We start from the raw sequence: 21,504 nt of genomic DNA, 5'->3' as shown, positions 1-21,504 counted from the left end.
ACAATCAACCCATGATAAAATACCTTTAAGAAGAAAATGTGAGACGAAGCCTAAAAGAAGAGCTGGTTCTCTTCTACTCATCTCATCTGGAGAAGTAAAAAAGCCACTTCTTTTCCTGGCCTGACAGCTTTTCTACCTGGGAAACGGTTTCTTAGGCTAAGAGTTGTTGTTGTTCTTAGTTGCGAAGTTGTGTCCGACCCATCACGACCCCATGGACAACATTCCTCCAGGCCTTCCTGTCCTCTACCATCTTCTGGAGTCCATTGAAGCTCACGCCTACTGCTTCAGTGACTCCATCCAGCCACCTCATTCTCTGTCGTCCCCTTCTTCTATTGCCCTCCATCTTTCCCAGCATCAGGCTCTTCTCCAGTGAGTCCTTCCTTCTCATTAGGTGGCCAAAGTACTTGAGTTTCAACTTCAGGATCTGGCCTTCTAAAGAGCAGTCAGGGTTGATCTCCTCTAGGACTGACCGGTTTGATCGCCTTGCAGTCCAGGGGACTCGCAGGAGTCTTCTCCAGCACCATAGTTCAAAGGCCTCAATTCTTATAGTCCAACTTTCACAGCCATACATTGGAACTGGGAAAACCATGGCCTTGACTATACGTACTAGGCTAGGAGTGGCTTCTGATAAATGTCTCAAAAGCACATTATCTATCTAGCACTTAAGGTAACTACCGTAACCATGGCTAGTAGTTGAGTCCTTGCAACTGGACTTTTTTTCTTGTTGGTTCAAAACATTTTGCTGCTTATGCAAGCAGTGAAACATTTTGAATCAATAAGAAAAGAAATCAAGTTGTCTGGACTCAACTTCCAGACTATTCTACCTGGACAACTGAGAATCTTCATCAACATAGCCTAAACCATGACTGAAATTCTTCCAGTTATAGAATTCTTGGCAAATTTAACTTATTATTAAATGATTTAAAGAGTTTCAGTCAAGAAAAGCCCATCATCTTCAGTTTTTTAAAACAGGAAACTTGGTCCACTGCTGTATATTTGTTATTGTCTGGGGTTTGAAGGATAATGTGTTTTGGCTTTTGTTTTGCTTTTTGCTCACCCTTGTAAAGTTCACGCAATTTTATTTTTGCCTGGCCTGTGTTTTCTGCTTGCAAGAGGGATGTGTTTCTTTTGGCTGTTGCTTCGATGTTGTTTTCTTCTCCTTCTTTTACCAGAGTCTTGGGCAAGAAGCAGAAAGGGATCGCAACAAGGAAATTCACAAAGGCACATATTAGAACTCCCAGCCACCAGGCACCGACCCAACGGGCATCCGTGAGGTTTATTGCCACCTCCTCTGGTGAGAAAGAAAAATTAAGAGTCATTCATTAGGCTTAAAGGCTGGGTGGGTGCATTTATAGAGAGAGGGAAGGTAGGAAAAATAGAGAGAATGGTCCCTAATGTCTTCATTCTTTATTAACTTTTATCTTCAGCATAGAGCCCCCACTTTTTAAACATGTATTCCGCTTTCTTTCTCGCTTTTAAGTCATTTTTGTGACCACCGTTTCTCTGCAAATGCATTAGAGCAGCGGTTCTCAACCTATGGGTCGCGACCCCATTTGGGGTCGATCGACCATTTCACGGGGGTCGCCAAGCAAGGCTGTCCGCCATTTTTTTCCCCTTTTCCGGCGGGTGCCTTACCTCCCTTGAGCTGGGCCAGCTGGTGGTCGGCCTGCTCCGTCTCTGCCGCTTGCCAGCTACGCCTCGGCCAGCGCAGGGGGCGGAACCACGCATACGCGGCGCTCCCGGGCAGGGAAAGTCCTCGACTTACGACCGGTTTAGTCCTTGACTTACGACCGATTTAGTCCTCGACTTATGATCGGTTGGGGGTCGCGGCATTAAAAAGGTTGAGAACCACTGCATTAGAGGAAAGGCTCCATCTTTTCCCAGGGGCATTGTGGGGCAAAGTGGCCCCCGGTGGAATATGGAGAAGATAGCACCACGCTGGGAAACTTCTAGTTGTGTGAACTCCAGCTCCCAGAATTCTCAGCGAAGGCCAAACTGGTTGGGAAGTTGTGGGAGTTGATGTCCGTACATCTGGAAGTTGCTAAGAATGAGGAAACTTGGCTCTATGTTTGCCATACTTAACTTGGTTAACCTTAATGTGGCTTCAGAGGAAATAAACTGCAGCTAGCAAAAAATTGTGCTGTTTAATAAAATTTGGTCAGAAAAAGCGCTGCTGATTTTTGCTGCCATAGATTAATACTGATTCCCTCCTGCAATGGCTCTGTACTATGAGAGAGAGGGAGTGGGTGGGTGGGAGGGAGGGAGAGAGAGAGAGGGAGAGGGAGAGAGAGAGAGAGAGAAGGAGGGAGGGAGGGAGTGAATTGATAGATGGTGGATAGGTAGGTAGGTAGGTAGGTAGGTAGGTAGGTAGGTAGGTAGGTAGATAGATAGATAGATAGATAGATAGATAGATAGATAGATAGATAGATAGATAGATAGATAGATAGATAGATAGATAGATAGATAGATAGATAGATAGTACTGTGTAGTGGGCTTCAGTAGACAAGGAGCAGACCAGCATAGTTACAACATCATTTATTGACTCAAACTGGAGAACTGCAGGCAATTTCCTGTAATTTATACTCTGAGCCCACAGGGCCTTAACCAATCACAAAACTTGGAAAGCCCGCCCAAATATAATTGTTCAAAGTTTCCCTCCAAAACAGTTGGAGTTAATAGTCAGGATCATCTAAAGCAGTGGTTCTCAACCTTTTTAATGCCGCGACCCCAACCGGTCGTAAGTCGAGGACTAAACCGGTCGTAAATCGAGGACTAAACCGGTCGTAAGTCGAGGACTAAACCGGTCGTAAGTCGAGGACTAAACCGGTCGTAAGCCGAGGACTACCCAACCGGTCATAAGTCGAGGACTTTCCCTGCCAGGGAGCGCCGCGCATGCGTGGTTCCGCCCCCTGCGCTGGCCGAGGCGTAGCTGGCAAGCGGCAGAGATGGAGCAGGCCGACCACCAGCTGGCCCAGCCCAAGGGAGGTAAGGCACCCGCCGGAAAAAGGGGGGAAAAATGGCGGACAAAAAAAATGGCGGACAGCCTTGCTTGGCGACCCCCGTGAAATGGTCGATCGACCCCAAATGGTGTCCCGACCCACAGGTTGAGAACCACTGATCTAAAGGTTAGTTTCACTTTACAGGACTTAACACTACTTTATATATTTCAATACACAACAGATAGATCGATAGATAGATAGATAGATAGATAGATAGATAGATAGATAGATAGATAGATAGATAGATAGATAGATAGATAGATAGATAGATAGGTAGGTAGGTAGGTAGGTAGGTAGGTAGGTAGGTAGGTAGGTAGGTAGGTAGGTAGGTAGGTAGGTAGGTAAATGATAGACAGACAGACAGACAGACAGATAGATAATTAGATAATGATAGATGATAGATGGACAGATATACACACATACACAATATATGTAGTTATGTAGCATTTCCATATACCAGAGTGATAACCTGCTGCTCTCCAGAATGTTTAGGGGGAATATCAACTCTTATCATTTCTAGCCAACAGGGAAAGAATTAAGTTTGGGGTTCAAAATATCAGGAAAGCCAACCTGGAAGATCAAAATCACCCATTTTCAGTGTCATGATGTCACTGTGCAAGGTCAGTGATGGATCCATGACGACTCATGTTGACCTTAATAATCACGCCACTACATTTCCATTCATGACAAAGCAAAGTGAAAATAGTCACTGTAACAACTGGTATGAAGACACCAAAACTCCAAAATTAGAAAATTCAGAATGACATGCACGGAATTGTTTTTCCAAGGGATTAATGCTTACAGGTTTTGTTGGCCAATTGTCTTACCCAGGTTTATGAATCCAATGTCCACATACAACGTGGCACAATAGGAGCCAATCAGTAAACCAAGTAAAGGACCCACGACAGTTGCTATTTGTAGACAGCCTAAAAGAGTAGGAAAGATTCAAACATGTGAAAAGAGTTAAATCCATATATGTCCATAAGCAGCCGAGCTGACATTGCAATGTCAAAACACATTTTTCCATTTTCTAATGAAGTATCTAGATTCTACAGCCACTCAGGTAATTGTGTGCTGCTTGAAGGACCAGTAGATATTTAACTGGGTTAGTACTGATTGGATTATATATAAGATACTGGATTCTGGAAATACATTAATGCAATTGCAGGTAGTCCTTGAGTTACATCCATTAATTTAGTGACTGTATGAAGTTACGGCAGTGTTGAAAAAACTGACTTCTGACTGGTACTTGAAGTTATGGCCATTACAGCATCCTCATGGTCATATGATAATGATCTGGGTATGTGGCAAGCAGCTCACACTTAATGAAAGTTGTAGGATCCTGGAGTCATGTGATCAGTATTTATGACCTTCCCTGCCAGCTTCCCACAAGCAGAGTCAATGGGGAAGCCATCAGGAGGTCACTCTTCCCACCATTTTTTCTCCCAAGTTGGTTTTGGACAGAAGAGCATATGCAGGCCTAGCAGCTGGGCATCTGCCCACCATCCCATACTTTCTCCATACTATAATACCCACTCACCTGCCCAGACTTGTGCTGGATCAGAGCACCTACCCATGCAACCATCCACAGTCATGCATGCCACAGCAACAACTCCCATCCATCTGTACTCTGTAGCACTCATCCACCACCCACCTACTTGTGAGCCACCTAAGAAAAGTCTCACCATGACCAGGACTTAACGATTTCCTTCCAGCTTCCCCATTGACTTTGCTTATTGGGAGCGGCAGGAAGTCAAATTCAGAATCACATGAGGTCCTGCTTAATGACCCACGATTATTGCTTAACAATGGCAATTGGGATTGTTGTCGATAAGTGATGTAGTAATGTGACATCACACTTTATGACTGCATCACTTAATGGAAATTCCAGTTCCAACTGCTGTCATAACTCAAGGACTACCTGTATAAATAAATTGTCTTTCCCTCTGAGCACTGTGATTGCACTGGAAATGTATTACTTCTGATGTAACTAAAACGAAAATCACAGCATCCTTCGCTGACTGAGACTGCCGGGAGTTGTAATTCAGCTGTCAATGCTGCTAACATCCGATGTTTTTGCATTGACAACAGATGGAGATGCAGCCATTTTCTTCTTTTTGCTTTTAGAGTTAGATGATGCTGGGGGGGGGGGATGTGCATGAGAGTCCAGCTAGACATAACAACACTGAACCTAGCTGAGAACCAAGGTTATTGAAATAAGAGATGATAAAGAGTTGGCGGGATGGAGAGCTGGAGAGGAAGCCCGTGCTTTAAGCTAATTGGGGGATGTGATTTATGACTGTTAATTGGAGGAGGGAATTGTGCTTTGATACTATGTGCTCAGGGGAGGGGAATTCAGTTTTTGGCTTTGATTATGTTAGTGCCGATGCTATGCTACTCAAATAAAGATTCTTTAAGGTAAACAATGCCTTGAAGTTCTTTGAAGAGTTTCATCTGTCGGAACCATGACATCAGCACTACAAATTTCTTCCTCCTGGGTTAGAAAAGCCTTTTAAAAAGGTTTTTTTTTATAAAGATGATATTTGAGCTTTTGCAGGCTTACCTATGTAGAATGGAGAATTTTCTGATCTTGCAAAATCTTCTAGATAGGAGATGCCTAAAGGTGCGATGGGAGTTTCACCTATTCCTCGTACGATGTTTCCTATCAGTACAAACACCCACATCAAGGATCCTTCTTGATTCTCACATTCTAAAAAGGGCAAGGATAAGCAGAAACAATAAACCAAAAACTCCATGAGGAGGATGTTCATAGAAGTAAAACTGCTGATGCTTTTCATTGGTCAGTAAGGAAATAGGTGTGTATCAGCAACGAAAGTTATGTGTGAATGACCATGGATAAGTAATGCAGAGGAAGCTAAATGGACCAAAAGAGGAACTTTACCTTTTGAAGGTAACGGGGCAGGTTTGAATATGTCACTTTGATTTGCAAGGCAAACTGCCATACTTGAAGAAGCATTTTCAGAAGAGGAAACAGTGTTTTCATACTGATACCTGTGAATCAAAATAAATGGTATAAAATAACACTAAGGTGTGTTCATTCTTTCCATGTGGGTAGGGGAGTCCATGGGCACGCTTTAGTAGAAATATTCACAATGTCATCTGTTTATTCATCTATTCAATAGAATTCAGTGGAACATATTTACAATCCGTGAAGATTGATTTAACAGTGGTCCTGCAAGTGACTAACATTTCTTAAGGGAGAATAGATGACCACAGAGAACAAATACATTATTTTGCATCTTTTGCATATAAGGATATTAGGATGATTTATATCATCATAACTTGCACTGGATGCCTTTGGGGAAATGAATGTGAATCTGTCTATAAAAGGAAATATTGGTACTTATTGCTTGGATTGGCTTTCTGATCCTCTCTTAGGTGAAATATTTACTGAATTATTTATTCCTCCAAAGCCATATTTACAAAATGCACAAGCAATAGAACATAGTCCAACTAGAGCCTTGAACTTTAAGAGAGCTAATTTTAATAAACTTAGAGACACCTTGGGAAGGATTCCATGGATGAGAATCCTCAAGGGAAAAACAACTGAAGAAGCTTGGGAAATTTTGAAAAGAGAGATTATAACAGCCCAGTCTAGCACAATATCAACAAAGAAGAAAAATAACAGTTCTCAAAAGAAACCAGCATGGCTGCATAAAGAACTATCTGATAAACTGAAAGATAAAAAGGACAAGTATAAAAAGTGCAAAGAGGGGCACATAACTAAGTCAGAATATCAGCAAATAGCCTGAGCCTGCAAAGATGAAGTGAGGAAAGCTAAGGCTCAAAATGAATTAAGGCTTGGACAAAAGTAAAAAATAACAACAAAAAAAGCTTCTTTCAACATGTAAAAAACAAGAAAAAAATTAAGGAAATGATTGGTCCATTAGTGGGAGAAAGTGCAAGATGGTGACAAGCAACAGGGAGAAAGCAGAACTACTTAACTTGTTTTTTGCATCCGTTTTTACACAAAGGGAAAAAACAGTCCAACCTATCAAAAACAGTACCGTAAAAAACAGATTAAAAACACAAGTTAAGATACACAAGAAAATGGTAAGTGACCACCTGTCTACCCTAGACGAGTTCAAATCACCAGGACCAGCTGGACTACACCCCAAGGTTCTGAAGGAACTGGCAGATGTCATCTCAGAACCACTGAACTATATCTTTCAAAGATTCTGGAGCACTGGGGAACTACCAGAGGACTGGAAAAGAGCTGATGTAGTTCCCATCTTCAAAAAAGAAAAAAAATGGATCCAGGAAACTACAGACCTATCATCCTAACCTCAATACCTGGAAAGATTCTGGAAAAGATAATCAAGCAATGAATCAGCGAACACCTAGAGGCAAACAAAGTCATTACCAAAAGCCAACATGACTTTGTCAAAAACAGATCATGCCAGACAAATCTTATTGCATTCTTTGACCAGGTGACAAAATTAGTGGACTAGAGGAATGCTATGGATATAATTTACTTTGACTTTAGTAAGGCATTTTATAAAGTAGACCACAACCTACTACTTAATAAGATAGAAAAATGTGGATTAGACAGCATCACCACCAGATGGATTCGTAGCTGGCTGACCGGCCGTACTCAGCATGTGGTCCTCAATGGAACTGCATCTACATGGAGGGAAGTGTGTAGTGGGGTGCCCCAGGGCTCTGTTCTGGGCCCAATGCTCTTCAACATCTTCATCAACGATTTGGACGAGGGGATAGATGGGGAACTCATCAAATTTGCAGACGACACCAAGCTGGGAGGAATAGCCAACACTCCAGAAGACAGGCTTGAGATACAGGAGGATCTTGACAGACTTGAACATTGGCCACTACCTAACAAAATTAAATTCAATGGCGAAAAAAGTAAGGTTCTACATTTAGGCAAAAAACCCCAAATGCACAAGTATAGTATAGATGATACCTTGCTCAATAGTAGCAACTGTGAGAGGGATCTCAGAGTCCTAGTGGACAATCACTTAAAGATGAGCCAGCAGTGTGCTGCAGCTGCCAAAAAAGCCAACACAGTGCTAGGCTGCATTAACAGAGGGCTAGAACCAAGATCACATGAAGTGTTAATACCACTTTACAATGCCTTGGTAAGGCCACACTTGGAATACTGCATCCAGTTTTGGTCACTATGATGTAAAAAAGATGTTGAGACAAAGAGTACAGAGAAGAGCAATGAAGATGATTAGGGGACTGGAGGCTAAAACATATAAGGAACAGTTGCTGGAATTGGGTATGCCCAGTTTAATAAAGAGAAGGACGAGGGGTGACATGATAGCAATTTTCCAATATCTCAGGGGTTGCCACAAAAAAGAGGGAGTCAAGCTATTCTGCAAAGCACCTGAAGGCAGGACAAGAAGCAACAGATGGAAACTAATCAAGGAGAGAAGCAACCTAGAACTAAGGAGAAACTTCCTGACAGTTAGAACAATTAACCAGTGGAACAACCTGCCTCCAGAAGCAGTGAATGCTCCAACACTAGAAGTTTTTAAGAAGAGACTGGACAGCCATTTGTCCGAAATGGTATAGGGTTTCCTGCCTAGATGACCTCCAAAGTTCCTTCCAACTCCATTATTATTAATATTACTGTTACTACTATTATTACCAGTGCTTTTTTTCTAAAAAAAAAAAAAAAAAAAAAAAGGTGCCGGAACTCACACATGTCATACAACCCGCCTTGCCTACCCTACAAGGTTCCATCCAAAAAAGGTGCCGGAATTCCGTTCTGGGCGTTCTATGAGAAAAAAAGCCCTGATTATTACTATTATTACTATTATTACTATTGTGGTTTGTTGTTGTTGTTGTTGTTATTATTATTAAAATTAGCAACCCAGAACAAGAATAAATGAGGGTCATCAGTTTTGGGGATGTGGGAGAAGGAGGGGGAGATGAGAAACCATGCATTTCAATGATGTGACACAAACCACACAGCTGACATACATCAGGATGCAAGTATGAAAGGCTACATTTGATGTTGTGGCAACACAATATACATTTTGTCATTGTCACATTGTATTTACAATGGTCAGGGTCATGTGACCTTCCCAACCAAGTCAATAGGGGAATCTGGGTTTACTTAATGACCGTGTGGTTCACTTAACAACTGCAGGGATTCACTTAACAACCATGGCAAAAAAGGTCATAAAATCAGGCACGGCTCCCTTAACAACCACCTTGTTAGCAATGGAAATTCTGTTTCCAACTGGGGTTGTGCGTTGAGGACTACCCACATGAGAATTTGATAAGATTAGGAACTTACCTCCCCATTAGAAAATGAGGCAGTACTATCAAAACACAGCCCAAGCCCATGGTTACACATCCAAGCGCAATCATGCGTGGCCTGTGAAGTTTTGCTCCCAAGTAACTCACAAAGACGATCACCAGCAGGTCACCTGTAGAAATAAACTAGGCTCAGTGCGAACAGGAATTCCTTCATTCCTAAGTTTTCATTCTTCCTTTCTAATAATCTTCTGTTGGAATGTGCTTATCATGCTGATGTTTGGTATAACCCAGGGGTAGTCAACCTTGGCTCTTTTATGACTCGTGGACTTCAACTCCCAGAATTCCTGAGCCAGCCACGCTGAGGGGAAAGGGAGAGGTTTCCATGCTTAGCCATGCTGGCTCAGGAATTCTGGGAGTTGAAGTCCACGAGTCATAAAAGAGCCGAGGTTGCCTACCCCTGGTATAACCAATATTAAATACACATAAAATTTAAATAAATGTACTTATTTGTTAGGATATTAAATCTAGAAGCTGGAACAGTAAAATTGCACATTGGGCCAAGAATACACAGTTGTTGTTGATTGGTTGGAGAATGCTGGCTCCTGCATGAGGCAATCTGCACTATGATTGGTTGCTCTGGGGAGAAAGGGGGAGTTTCCGTTTTTTTCACAACTTTTTCTTCTGTGTGCTCTGTGTGCTGGTTGAGTTTTACCTCATGATGTCCCTGTGTACCTGACTATCTTGTCTGGTACAAATATAAATGATGAACATATTTATTTATATAAAACTACAAACTAAATATAAATGATAAACATATTTATTTATATAAAACTACAAACTAAATATAAATGATAAACATATTTATTTATATAAAACTACAAACTAAATATAAATGATAAACATACTTATTTATATAAAACTACAAACTAAATATAAATGATAAACATATTTATTTATCTAAAACTACAAGTTTGCGTCAGCTTGTCTGACTTCATTAGAACAGTTGCTGCGCAATTCCCTGATATTATTTATTACAAACCATTCGACGGGTTCATCTATTTGCCTACCCATTTCGAAGGCTCCATTGATAATTCCAACCAGATAGGCAGGGATGTTGAAACGCCTTTCAATCTGAGTCAGCATGCTGTTTATGTACGCCCCAGACATAGTCTTGGACAGATAAGCTAAATGTAACATTATCAAAAATATCTGGAAGGAAATGACAACCAATAGGGAATTAAATGCATCAAATTCACTGGCACGTAGAGGGTAAAATATGGGGTTGAGACAAAGATAATCAAAGTTCTGTTTCCCACTCAATGGATTTGAGCTGGGAACTATCTCTCTTTTTAAAAAATCAACTTTATGAAGTTTCAAGGAGAGATAAAATACAAAATAACAGAAAAAAAGAAAATTAGGGGAAAAGGGCATGAAAAGGGAGAAAAAAAGGAACAAAATTAACAGCACAAATATATAATAAAGTGGCCTCTTACTCTAAATTAAACAAAAGTACAAAAGCAACATATAAAATGGATCAATTAGACAATAAAAATAACATTAGAATTATATAACAAAATAACTTCTTACTCTAAGTTTAAGCATAAACATAAAAGAATATACAGCATTCATGTCTAATAGTGGCAATAAAAATACACAATATTTCTATAAGCATAACAAATCTAATCATGAAATCCTAACATCTAAACTTCATTTTTATCTTTCTCAAGCAAGAAGTCCAAAGGTCTTCCAGTACTTGAGGGGCTTTCATAGAGAAGAAGGGGTCAACCTGTTCTCCAAAGCACCTGAGGGCAGGATAAGAAGTAAGGGATAGAAACTTATCAAGAAGTGATCCAACCTAGAAGTAAGGAGAAATTTCCTGATAGTAAGAACAATTAATCAGTTGAACATTTTGACTCCCATAGTTGTAGGTGTTCCATTGCTGGAGGTTTTCAAGAAAAGATTGGACATTTGTCATGGATGGTATAAGGCAGGGGTCTCCAAACTTGGCCCTTTTATGACTTGTGGACTTCAACTCCCAGAATTCCTCAGCCAGCGTGCCTGGCTGAGGAATTCTGGGAGTTGAAGTTCACAAGTCATAAAAGGGCCAAATTTGAAGACTCCTGGTATAAGTTCTCCTGTCTTGGGTAGGGGATTAGACTAGAGGACCTCCAAGGTCCCTTCCAGCCATATGATTCTATGGCCTTCAAGTAGAAACAAAGCAGGCCAGGCACTCTTTCACAAAGTTGTTGTGAACCTTAAATGAGGAACAATCCCATCCATGCTCTGGCCTTCAGCTCCTTAAGGAAAGATGAATTATAGCAGCGGTGTCAAACGGGCGGTGTCACGCACAGGCCACACATCCCCCGGCTCCGCAAAGACAAAAAACGTTGTGATATCTCACGATATGACACATGATGCAATCGAGTTTGACACCCGTGAATTATAGCATTTGACCCCCAGAAGCAAGAGGGGCATCCTGACTTCTGTTTTCCTCAAAAAGTGCTAAAACTTGGATTGGCAAATTAGCACAGATGTCTAAAAGAAAGATGCAGCCCTGGAGATGTGGGATCTTTGAATAATGTTTTCAATATCTAGAAGTTTATTTGATTAATGTTTCTAATTCCATGAAGTAACAAAGCAAATTTCATTTTCATTTTCATTTTATTTGATTTATATCCCGCCCTTCTCCCGACGGGACTCAGGGCGGCTCACAACATATTAAAACAAAGACATACCCACAATCCCCGCCGAATAAAACCAAATTAAAACCAAATATTTTAGAGTTGTGGTATTAAAATTTTCTAAAAAACCCAATTTAAATTCTTCATGAGGAACGTAGTGTCTGAGAAGGACTGGTTCAAACCTGTCAAGGACAAGGATCATACATAGTTTTAACAGAATAATAGAGTTGGATGGGACCTTGGAGGTCATCTAGTCCAACCCCCTGCTCAGGCAGGAAACCCTATACCATTTTTCAGACAAATGGCTGTCCAGTCTCTTCTTAAAAACCTCCAGTGTTGGAGTACCCACAACTTTTGGAGGCAAGTTTTTCCACTGATTAATTGTTCTGTCAGGAAATTTCTCCTTAGTTCTAGGTTGGTTCTCTCCTTGATTAGTTTTTGAACTTTAGTAACTCACAAACTCACTTCCTGAATATAACAATGAGCATTAGCAAGATCGTGCTAAGAATATTATGGGATGCTATAACACGTTACATGTTACATGGATAACATCAGCAATGAGTCAAATGATGTTAACCAATGAAAGAACACGTTCCATATCCAGTAGGTTTGAAATGTATATAAAATGATTTTTCTAAGTTGCTTTCTCTTTGAGTGAGATGCCTCCTCTTGCTTATGCATAAATAAAGAGATATTAATCTACCTTTTTGGCTTGGATCCTATTTGGACAAAGCACACCAAGCTAATGAATCTTGCTGGTGTTTATGATTAACTGTATTGTGTGAAGTTGGCCAGGGGGGTGTTATTCAGGAGGCAAACAATGGCTTAAGAATACTTCTAGTTTATTTGCATACATGTGTATTGGCACTGATGTCCTTTTTCCCTACAGTGGCCCAGTTTCCTTTTTTCACAAGCGTTATGTATGCAATTGCTCCCTTTTTTTTTGCTTTTCCAAGTGGTATTCCTGCTCCCTTATGTAACTATAAGAACAGTTGCAAAGGGAGTCAACAAAGGTATCAGATTCACTCTCAAATGGTTAGCTTTTAAAAGGCCAGGGTAATTTAAGACAGTTTAGCTTTAATCTCATTTGTTCTATTTGCAAACTATGGAAACCATCTGCAAAATTAGTAGGATGTTCTTTTCTTTTTTTCCCTGAGAATTATAGTGGCAGTCTGGCACAGCAAACTTCTTGACAATTTTGAAAATGAACTTTTTGGATAGGCCAAACGTTGAGCCAATAGAAATTATATTTTCTTGCAATAGACACATATGCAAAGATTCCCATACCCTGAACTCCATCTCTTTCAACATTACACCTTTTCTGTAATGACATGTGGGAAAGACCTTGGGAGACCCTACAAAGAGATGCTGCCTAGGGGAACGGTTAGATAAGAGACAGCACAGCCTGCAGCTGTTTAGTGGTGGGGCAAAAGAGGCTAGGAAGAGATGGCGGGTGAATTGTACTTCCACACTTGCAAGATTGACGTCGGCCTTACCAGGTGGACCAGACAGGAAATATGCCTAGATCAGGGGTAGGCAACCTTGGCTCTTTTATGACTCGTGGACTTCAACTCCCAGAATTCCTGAGCCAGCTTGGCTGGCTCAGGAATTCTGGGAGTTGAAGTCCACGAGTCATAAAAGAGCCAAGGTTGCCTACCCCTGGCCTAGATGAACCAATTCTACTTTATTTTAAGCCTACATTAAACAAATCTTGCAAATCTGAGCGTCTGAAAGTGTCAGTTTAACTTTTCACGTGGAACTTTTGGCATGAAACCAACATTGTATATATTTTAACAGATGTTCAGATTCTTCCAGGCAAGGAATCAGGAGGTTAGTCAAGCCTACAAAGTATTATTCATTTATTGTCAACCGGTTAGCCTTGTTTGCCCTTTTGTTCTCATGTTTTTGCTTTTGTTATGCTTCTCTCTTTCTCCTTTTAATTGTTGTATTGATGTTTCTAACCATGTTCACTGCCCAGAATTGCCTTGTCGAGATGGGCAGCCATATAAATCAAAATAAGCAAATACTACATCTTTTACTGCATCTAGGACAAAAGTTCTCCCAAATTCTGTCCCCTTTCTCTGTAAGAATCCCACTGACATTAATCTATTCTGGTCCTGAATGGACATGTATAGAATTCAGTGTGTGTGTGTGTGTGTCTGCGCATGTGTGTGTGTGTGTGTGTGTGTGTGTGTGTGTGTTTATTTGTAGGGCAAGAGACTATAAACGCAGCACAATCCAGGACGGATTATTCCTAAAATCTGTTTCTTTGTTGTGCTATTATTTTCCAAAACAGCCTGGTTTTGTTTTTGTTTTTCTAAAGAGCATTTATATTCATTATTCCATGTTTTATACTCATAGCTTCCTAAAGTCAGTCTCAGACAGAACTGAGAAAGAAAAAAAAATCTGATTAAAACTCTGCAGTCTGTAATTACTACTAACCATTTCAATAGTGGAATTATCTACTCTGTGGCTGGGGTCTCCTCTCTGTTGTATGGGTCTAGACTTTCTCAACTTTGCCAACTTTAAGATGTGTGAACTTCAACTCCCAGAATCCCTCAGCTGGCTGCTTAATTCAGGTATATATTAACATAGCTTCCAGAATAAAGGTCCAGTTTAAAGTCCATTGGCACTAGCAAAAACCTGTTAGTTCACAAAGCTTATATATTGCATAAAGCAAAGGGGCCAACTGCCTCTTTCAACCCTTTGTTTTTTATTCAATTGGAACAATTACAACTGGCGGTAAAAGAATTTGAGAGAAGCAACAGAGTACTCAACGTACTCTATGAAATACTCTCTTCCAATTTCACATCTGGGTTCAAAGTATTAAGCCTAAACTTAGGTAAGAGTTCACCATTACGACATTTACCGTACCTCACATAAACCATATTATTTCTTCACCTGTTGGCCACATCGCCAAAGGCAGTGAACTACTCTGAAGAACAAATCATCTAATCCCCAGTTTAATGTGTTTGTAAATCCACTCTGTGAATGCGATTCATTCCACGATGGAAGATTCTCACATTCCTTCCTGTTGGGTTTTAAAGTTATGAATGAATGATCCTACAGAATAACATATATTGCCAGTTGGATTTCCGCAAGCAATCTATGTACAAGCATGTATATCAAATAAGTTTTACACTGACTTATAAATTGTAACATGGGAATTGTAAGATCCTGATACCTTCAGTTTGGACAGGGAACAGGCAGACAGTAACTTCTTACGGCCCTTCATTTCACTTTTCGGACCAGCTACGATGTCCTCTTTGTGGCTATTTGCCTCAGTCTTGCTGACCGTCTGGAAGAAGGGAGAGAGAAACAAACATGGATCTCATGATCAAACAAACTTTCAAAACTAGAGAGAGAGGTGCAGATATTTGGGGGAGCTAAGCTGAGGATACCACTAGAAGCAAATGGAAGTGTTAAGATACAGATATTAATTTTCCATTTTTGTATATGAAATTTCTACTGAAACTGTTGACTTTAGGTATCAAAAAAGAGAGAGAACTAGATCTTAGGCCCATTTGAAAAGTCTGAAATATGGAGAAACTGTTGATTTAAACCCCATTATAAATACAAACAGGGATAATAATTTTATTTATTGAATTTTAGGTCCTGACCCAAGGTCTACATCAGTGGTTCTCAACCTTTTTAATGCCGCGACCCCAACCGGTTGTAAGTCAAGGACTAAACCGGTCGTAAGTGGAGGACTAAACCGGTCGTAAGTCGATGACTACCCAACCGGTCATAAGTCAAGGACTTTCCCTGCCCGGGAGCACCGCACATACGTGGTTCCGCCCCCTGCGCCGGCAGAGGCGTAGCTGGCAAGCGGCAGAGACAGAGCAGGCCAACCACCAGCTGGCCCAGCCCAAGGGAGGTAAGGTACCCACCGGAAAAGGGGGAAAAATGGCAGACAAAAAAATGGCGGACAAAAAAAATGGCGGACAGCCTTGCTTGGCGACCCCCATGAAATGGTCGATCGACCCCAAATGAGGTCCCGACCCACAGGTTGAGAACCACTGCTCTACATGGTCCTTGGAAACCAAACTTTAACGTTAGATACAATCTGTAACAGATCTGCAACATTTCTTCCTGCTCCAATATAGTGCAGTGTAGCTTTATTGATTAGGCAATTGGTCATATCAAAAAAACAATAGGTATCAGCAGCAAAAAATACAATAAAATAACATAAGGTGAAGTAAGATGAGATAAAATAGAGGAAGATCACATGGAATGAAAGATAAAAGAGTGAGATAAAATAACATAAAATAAAACAGAATGCAGAAGCATCAGATGAGGACTGAAATACAAAACAGCGCATGTTTAATTTAATGCATCCTCTTTACATTGCTGCACCAATGTGTTCATCTGAAAAGCTCTGACTAGAAACTTAGCAGTTCTAAAGATTACATATGTGATTATGCCCTAAACCAGGGGTAGTCAACCTTGGCTCTTTTATGACTCGGGGACTTCAACTCCCAGAATTCCTGAGCCAGCTGTGCTGGCTCAGGAATTCTGGGAGTTAAAGTCCCCGAGTCATAAAAGAGCCAAGATTGACTACCCCTGCCCTAAACCATAAGTGCCTAAGTGCAGGAAAAGATGTAACAGGTGGAAACTAATCAAGGAGAGAAGCAATCTGTGACTAGGGAGAAATTTCCTGACAATGACTGCAATTAACCAGCGGAACAGCTTGCCCCCAGAAATTGTGGGTGCTCCATCATTGGAAGTTTTCAAGAAGAGATTGGACAGTCATTTGTCTGGAATGGTATGGGGTCTCCTGCTTGTGCAGGTGGTTGGACTAGAAGACCTCCAAGGTCCCTTCCAACCCTATTACTCTGTTGTGGGAAGTCAGCCCCCCAGAGAAGGAAATATTAAAAGGGCAGAAAAACATATTTCCTCAAAGGATCTTAAAGAGGCAGAAAAGCATGCCCAGTTTTCTTAATGGCCCCAGGTCTCCCTCCCCCAAGCAGAAACCGGCTCTGTACAAATGCAAATGTAAACCATTCAGGACAGGTGAAGCTAGAAGATTAAGAAGACAAAGACACCTAAAATCTACATACCCCACCCAAACTCTAAGACAGGACATAATAGGATTAAACCACAGATACCAAAGGGCACACTCAGACTCAGGTCAAAGTTCATGCCTCAAACAGGAACAGGAAAACAACTCCAAACAAAAGGCTCCAGAGGGTATAAAAACCCACTCCCTACATGTGCTCCTTCTCTTTTTCTGCCAGAGCCATCTTTCTGTCTGGCTCTCCTCTTTAATAAACTGCAACCTTCTTTCTAAAGCAGTCGCCATGTTTATTCCCAGCTTGGACTGAACCACGATGAAGACTTTTCTTTCAACACTATGATCTATAATCTGATGATGATGGTGATGTTATCCATTCAGTCGCGTCTAACTCTTGGTGAGTCTATGGGCCAGGTATATTCCAATTTTGCACCACTTCTTTGAGTGATCTATATTGTAAAGGAAATTAGATACTCCTGTGTGATATAGAGAGTCTACAAGTCATTTTCAGCTCTTCTGATTTCTCCATCCATCCACTGTGCTGTATTCCATACAGGAAGAGGTAAATAGTGATCACTACCTCTCTGGATGGTGAAAGGTCCTCAGAGATAGGCACAAAGGAATTACTCTCAGTTTCTTTTGTACAAAAAACAACAACCCTTAATTGCTGAGGCACAAGGCTATGACCAAGAGATCAGGAATCATGGAAGTTCTACATGATACCTGATCCAGCCTTGCTTCCAGTCCAATCTTGTGGAAGGGAAGCATTTTCTAATCTCGCTATAGTGGAAAGGAACACAAGTAATATGGAGTCAGGAAGTTACTCTTTTTGAGGATTAGCACATCCTTCAATCATTCTTCTCCAAGTTCTTAAGTAGTCCTCGACTCACCATCACAACTAGGCCCACAATTCCTGTTGCTAAGTGAGACAGTTCTTAAGTGAGTTGTGCCCCATTTTACAACCTTTCTCGCCACAGTTGTTATGTGAACCTGGCTTCCCCATTAACTTTGCTTGTCAGAAGGTTGCAAAAGATGATCACATGACCCAAGGACACTGCAACCATCATAAATATGAGTCAGTTGCCAAGAGTCTGAATTTTGAACACATGACTATGGGGATGCTGAAACAGTCGTAAGTGTGAAAAGCAGTCATAAGTCACTTTTTTCAGTGCCATTGTAACTTTGAAGGTCACTAAACAAACTGTAATAAGTGAAGGACTAACTGTCAAGGCCATGGTTTTCCCAGTTGCAAAGTATGGCTGTGAAAGTTGGACCATAAGAAAGGCTGAGCGCCGAAGAATTGAAAATTTTGAACTATGGTGCTGGAGAAGACTCCTGCGAGTCCCCTGGACTACAAGGCAATCAAACTGGTCAGTCCTGGAGGAGATCAACCCTGACTGCTCTTTAGAAGGCCAGATCCTGAAGTTGAAACTCAAGGACTTTGGCCACCTAATGAGAAGGAAGGACTCACTGGAGAAGAGCCTAATGCTGGGAAAGATTGAGGGCAATAGAAGAAGGGGACGACAGAGAATGAGGTGGCTGAATGGAGTCACTGAAGCACTAGGCTAAAGATTAAATGGACTCCAGAAGATGGTAGAGGACAGGAAGGCCTGGAGGAACATTGTCCATGGGGTCGCAATGGGTCAGACACAACTTCGCAACTAACAACAACAACTGTATCTATAGAAAGAATGACTCAGCGGGTGGCGATAAATTGGAATATTGGAAACTAAGTCAGGTTAGGCCTGGTTAATATGTGGATGGGAAAATATGTGGAAATCCCATGTCTGTCGGCCTAGATTGTAAAATGAAAAATACAGCCTAGAAGAAAACTCTCCAGTTGTTGGGGATCGGAGTGATCCCAAATAGCTTAACTTATGTCTGCAGTTGGGGCCAAGATTCACAGTGCTAAGCAAAGTGATTACAAAGTGGGTTGTGCACAATTCTGCAACCTTTTTGTTTTGCCACAATTGTTAACGGAATCACTGCGTCGCGTGATGTATCAGAGCTTTTTCTACATTGCCGGCAATGGGGTGGGCGCAGTTTCCTGGTGACGTGTCCGGCCCGCGGGCCAGCAGTTTGACACCCCTGTTGTAGATCCTCCTTGTATGAACGTAATTCAAATACTTAATACCCTTAGGCAAGATCAGAGGAGAAGGGCGGGATATAAATCCAAATAATAAATAAATAATAAATAAATAAATAAATCAAGCAAAGAAAGAAGTGGGATTGAATGAGTACATTTATTGGCAAAAGACTAGGTAAATGTTCCCATCTGGAGTAGCAACGTCTTATTTCTTTCTACTATACAAGTAGTAACCACTTACTCCTACGGAGAAAACCTCAAAGGCTGCACCTGGATCATAACACTGGAAAAATGAATCTATTCCCCCATCTCTGTTTGTCAATGAAATTTTCCAGCAGTGTACGCTCTGTCTCCCACTCTTTCACTGCTTGAACTTGGGTTCAAGTCCACCAGCCCACAGAATTTCCTTTAGATTTATTTTCTCAGCCCAGCCTACCTCCCAGGACAGCTGTTGTGGGGAAAAATAGGAAGAGAGATTGCTACAAACACTTCTTGAATGAAAGAAAGGATAGACGAGCCAATGCACAAATCCATGCGTCAAACCAGCAAATCAAGCTATGTATTTATTTAGGATTTATCTACCCTGTCCCTAGCGCCAGGCTCAGGGCAGTGTAAAAACAAGCAAAAATCAAGCAGTTAATTCCCACCACCACTGAATAAAAGCAATCCTTGCAAAAAAATCATACAGGGGAACTTTTATAGAATTCTTCTCAAATTGGATGTCATCTAATTTACCAGAGCTGCAACTGAAGCCATGCCCATTTGTATATAAATCTTCCTTGTCCATTAAGCAATCTGAAAACCACATCATAGCACATTTATTAAACAGTAGCAGGTTCCTCCCCTCCCAATTTCTGCTTGTGAAATTGTGGCAGCCTACTGTAGTATTGTTTTAAATACTTGACCCATGAAAAAAACGAATATGCTGTAATCTGGGATTTGACAGCATGTATTTCCCTGCCTGCAAGTTACCCTAAGACCAAGGGTATTAATGTTTTAATTCTTCTTCTTCTTTTTTTAATTAAACAAATTTCAGTTTCTGACTTTATGATTGATGAAACTGCATTTCTCTTCCTCCTTCAACATGCCTGAGTAAGTATTCATTTTTAATATTTTTACCAGATGGATTTACTCCCCTCAAAATAATAAGAAGGCCTTCTTCCCGCTTTCCTCCCTTGAATACGACAGACCTACCTCTATCGTAGCCATACCCTGGGGATTCTGTTCGAGGCAAATCAGAGGCTCTGTTTCCCAAATTTCATACACTTTGGAATTTCTTCTGGAAAAAAAGCAGGACTGGAGTATTGAACAAAAGCTTTTCAGCAGAAAGGAAAACGAGAGCAAAGAGAACAGCCTTGGAAAGTACATTTTTGTTTGTAGAAGTCTACAACCTTTGTTTTGCTCTACAGTAGGTCTTTGAGTTGAGCCAAAAGAATAACCCGGATAACAAATGGATCTAAGACACAGACATACTGCACAACTGTGTTGGAATTTCCTTTTGGCACATTCGCACAACAGACTGGGCTTAGTCAATTAGCTGGAATATCACCCACCTTGGTGTTGTCATTTGTCTTGATGTCAGTTTCCATTTCGGACCAAAATTAGATTATGTGTAGATTATACAGTATGTAATATTTATGCTTCCTTCTCCTTCACCTTCTCCTCCTCCTCTGTCTTCTCTTTCTCCTCCTCTTTTCCCTCTCCTCCTTCTCCTCCTCTCCTCCTTCTTCTCTTTCTTCTTCTCCTCCTCCTCCTCTGTTAAGGACTGAATCTCTAATCCCCAAACAATTTTAATCCACCAGGTCTTTTATTACCTTCATGTCTGGCAAGAATATTTGCCATTAACCCCTGAAAAGATACTCTCCTGTTCACTAAGAGCAAAAAAAAAAGGACTCTGAAAAATATGAGTTGCTCATAGGGGATTTTGAGATACAGATCTCAGTTGTATGCGGTCTCTTAGGATGCATCCCTAACTACATTAAAAGTAAAAGTTCTCCATTAAGATGAACTCAGTTCCTGTTGATTTCATGTATGCATCCAGGTAGTTTTCTTGGCAATAATATGGAAATGGCTCGCCAGTTTTCTGCCTTCGGAGATGCTTCCCAATCTAGCCTGTAACCTGGAATTCCACAGGTGGTTTCATATCCAAGCTCAAAGCTACTAAGCTTCCAAGATCAGCTCTGATCAGCTAGGTGCTATGGATGTAAGATTACAATCTTTATTTGCATATTTAGCAGATATCTACGGTACGTACCTTTTAATCTAATTATTCATTTAGAATAAAATGTGAGCAACTTAAAAATACAATAGATCTTTGAAAAGTAGGGCATGACCAGGTCTTTAGAATTGGCTGTTTGGTGACTTTGTTCTTTGTTAGAGTTATTTGTTGCTAGAACTGGTTGTACTTTTTTATTTTTAATCTACCAGATAAAGAAATAGCAGTTGATTCATTAGAGGTCAAAACAATTCCCAATA

At 40.9% G+C, this 21,504-nt stretch overlaps 1 protein-coding gene across 1 annotated transcript in view; it reads right to left on the bottom strand.

Annotated features, from left to right (window-relative positions):
* Positions 1-20,618, bottom strand: part of LOC107293892 (solute carrier organic anion transporter family member 1A2-like) — a 33,003-nt gene extending 12,385 nt beyond the window's left edge. The window contains exons 1-8 of the mRNA XM_015823082.1: positions 20,583-20,618; positions 15,114-15,227; positions 10,316-10,457; positions 9,286-9,418; positions 5,902-6,011; positions 5,563-5,709; positions 3,827-3,925; positions 1,058-1,291 (exon numbers count right to left, since the gene is read on the bottom strand). Of these exons, the coding sequence (XP_015678568.1) occupies positions 1,058-1,291; positions 3,827-3,925; positions 5,563-5,709; positions 5,902-6,011; positions 9,286-9,418; positions 10,316-10,457; positions 15,114-15,227; positions 20,583-20,618 (1,015 nt within the window). The remainder of the gene's footprint in view (positions 1-1,057; positions 1,292-3,826; positions 3,926-5,562; positions 5,710-5,901; positions 6,012-9,285; positions 9,419-10,315; positions 10,458-15,113; positions 15,228-20,582) is intronic.
* Positions 20,619-21,504: the final 886 nt, after the last annotated feature.

The sequence above is a fragment of the Protobothrops mucrosquamatus genome, unplaced genomic scaffold (genome assembly GCF_001527695.2).
Source record: "Protobothrops mucrosquamatus isolate PMUCROS unplaced genomic scaffold, P.Mucros_1.0 scaffold1761, whole genome shotgun sequence".
NCBI lineage: Eukaryota > Metazoa > Chordata > Lepidosauria > Squamata > Viperidae > Protobothrops > Protobothrops mucrosquamatus.
The sequence above is the reverse complement of the archived record's forward strand: the minus strand, read 5'-3'. Positions and strand labels throughout refer to the sequence as shown.